We start from the raw sequence: 3092 nt of genomic DNA, 5'->3' as shown, positions 1-3092 counted from the left end.
CACACACACACACACACACACACACACACACACACACACCCTGCCCGTGCTGAAATGGGCGGGAATAAAGTGGACGGAGGTTTTAAAGAGACAGAGGCCAATTTCAAGGTGTTTAGAAACAGATATGATGAGAAGTCAAGTTTATTTTCCATTTAAACACATAAACAACATTTTAAGAAACAACTGAAGGTGACATAGTTATTTTTATTATGGTATAGAATTTAAATATATGCCTGAGAAAGACATAATATTGCCCCTTTAAATATTAACTTCTTTCACTTCAATGCACTCGTTTCTTTCCTTTTTTTTTCAATTTTAAAGTATTGTTATTTTCCATTGACGTACAATACTGAAGGGATAAAATACAGTATATCCTTTAACAATAGTTTAATCACTGGCTTTACAGTGATTTACAATGACACTACAACAAAAACACAACAAGCTGTGTGTTGAGTTGAGATATTTTCTACAGAAAGTACAGGGGTGAGGTTACAAGAGCAGAATAGATGCGCTGCCATCTTTTACATTATTCATCGGCCACACTCATGTTCCCTCTGGATCTTTGTCTCTCTATAAGAAGTTGTGGTAGTGTGTGTTTGCATGTAAATGTGTGTATATGGGAGAGTGTTAGGTTCATTTCAGGGTCTGTTCATTTCTTCCCTTCTTCGGATGATAAAAGCTTAGCTGAACTCATGAACACTGTGAAAACAGTAAGCMAATCTGAGAGCGATGGTAAGAAATATAGTAACAAACTGCAAGAGAAGCTTCCAAACACATGTACATACAGTATTTCTGAAGGTGGGGCTTTTTTGGGGGAAGAGAAAATAGGTTTTTTCCATTCTTTTCTGCTTTRMCTGATGTATTCTTGTGTTTTAATGYGTTTCAAGCAAATTCAGCAACATGGAGCATACAAGCAGGGAGAAAAGAGACAGAGGAAGAACAAGAAGAKGGCAAATCCTCAGAACATCAGCGAGTTTCCACTTGTCATCACTGCTGCAGACTGAAAGATGACTCAGTGGGAAGCTCTCCCAACACTCTCAGCCTAAAAGTATGAGCTGCATTTTATCTACTGGTTTCATAAGAATTGACTTTTTAAACTGCTTTATTCGAAACAGGTTGATCTTGGAAGGAGAGTGAGAACACGCAGCATACTGAAGTATTAAATTAAACTAATAGCAAGAATTATTTAAAAACATCTGTTGATTCAGTGTTTTATGTTATAAAGGTGCTTTATTAAATAAAAATTAGTTTAGTGGTTCATGCGCTATTTGAGTAACAGTTAGACACACAAGCCCCCAGACATAAAGATTTTGGCAAAAATGTCTACATTTGTCTTCCAGCTGTGACCAATAATAATATTTTCAAGCAAAACCTGTACGAATTTCTAAATCTGGGATGGGCAACTGGTGCCCCATGGGCCAGTGACTTCTGTCTGGCCTGCCATTGAGGTCTCGTCCCCCTCTCAGAATCCAAAGATGCTACAATGACAAAGTAAAAAATAAAATAAATACATTTTATTTTTTTGGGAGGTAGGAGACCCATCAATTAATTTTTGTCCTCTGTGGGGGATATGCTATTTAGCCCTATATTTTAAACATCACACTTGCAATCTATGTAAGTCCCACTGTGCTGTAAAGAGGACATCCTGGGCTTTCTACTGGTGTCACTTTTGTGGTCATGTGACTATCAGAGCACATGTACTTGTTTTTTTTTAAATGGTGGAAATCCCCATTTCAACATTTTATGGCAACATGGTAGGTAAGTGATAAATTTCTTATCAAAAATTATTTATATTGCAAAAAATGACAATTCCTCATTAGTATGAAAGTCTGCACCATACGTTTGTACTATTTAAGAAATGTACAATATTATTAACCCTGTAAAAATACAAGTTTTATCCAGTGTCCTTTGTAGGGGACAGTGGGACTTGCTAGTGACGATCTTAAACACTTTCCATGCCTTGGAAAGTATAGGACTGAATGAGGCAGAAATGATTTAATGAGTGTTGTGGAAGGAGAGTCAGACATAGAGCTGTCAGGAGATGGTGAGGAGGAAGGCCAGATAGTAGGGCAGGTATGTGAAAGTTCAGAGGAAGACATAACAGTTATTGAGGAGCCTGAAGAGGAACAACATGAAGACACTTGCCAGCCAATACTGATGAAAAGTAATGTGTAAGTTAGGGTCATGGAATTTTTTGGTAATAGTGAGTGTGAATGAAAAATGTCAGCTTTTTAAAATTTGTAACACATAGACACAATAATGTAAAATTTTGTAACGGCAATTAAATATGCTATTACACATTTTGCATTACGTTAAAGTATAATTCTCTTTTATTTCAATAAACATAGTTTCAACCCTATTGTGGAGGAGAATCCCTTGCAGGAAAGCAATGGACACAACGGGCCTCATGCAAGAACATGTTCGTATTCTTATCCTAAATTTCTCTTACTTTTGTTCGTACAAAGGGTTCGTACGAACATGTCACGTCAGATTCAACAAACTCTTCTACACTCTAAAAAGAGAATAGTTGATCCAACTTAAATGAATTGTTTCAATTGGTAACAAGGAATTCATTTAAGTTGTTCCAACTTAATTTTTTAAGTTTGTTTAATTTGACGAATTTAAGTCAAACTTACTCAAAACATATAGTTTCTTCTAAATAATAAATTCACATCACTCTAACTTAATTTTATGTGAAGTAAACTCAAATGTTTTAAGTTATTCCAAACCAATTGCTTCAATTGATAACAAGTAATTTATTTAAGTTTATCCAACTTAATTTTTTAAGTTGGTTTAATTTGACGAATTTAAGTCAAACTTACTCAAAACACATAGTTTCTTCTAAATAATAAATTCACATCACTCTAACTTAATTTTATGTAAGGTAAACTCAAATGTTTTAAGTTATTACAAACCAAAAATGTGAACTATCCCAAACTACATTGTCACTTTCTTTAAACTTAAAAGTCCAGCTTGAACATAAATAAATTCAAAAGTGTGTTTTGCCATGATTTTTAGCTTTCAAATACAAGTAAAATACTTTCATTGTAATGAGAAATTTAAGTTGGCTGAATAAATCTCCATTGCACAAA

General features: G+C 34.5%; 1 protein-coding gene across 1 annotated transcript in view; it reads left to right on the top strand.

Moving 5' to 3' along the window:
* The window catches only part of LOC106532552 (uncharacterized), a 23647-nt gene that overhangs the window by 13848 nt on the left and 6707 nt on the right, over positions 1-3092 (top strand). The window contains exon 3 of the mRNA XM_014028985.1: positions 888-1048. Within this exon, the coding sequence (XP_013884439.1) occupies positions 888-1048 (161 nt within the window). The remainder of the gene's footprint in view (positions 1-887; positions 1049-3092) is intronic.

The sequence above is a fragment of the Austrofundulus limnaeus genome, unplaced genomic scaffold, assembly GCF_001266775.1.
Source record: "Austrofundulus limnaeus strain Quisiro unplaced genomic scaffold, Austrofundulus_limnaeus-1.0 Scaffold0, whole genome shotgun sequence".
Classification (NCBI taxonomy): Eukaryota; Metazoa; Chordata; class Actinopteri; order Cyprinodontiformes; family Rivulidae; genus Austrofundulus; species Austrofundulus limnaeus.
Note: the sequence above shows the minus strand (reverse complement) of the source record. Positions and strands in the feature narration are given on the sequence as shown.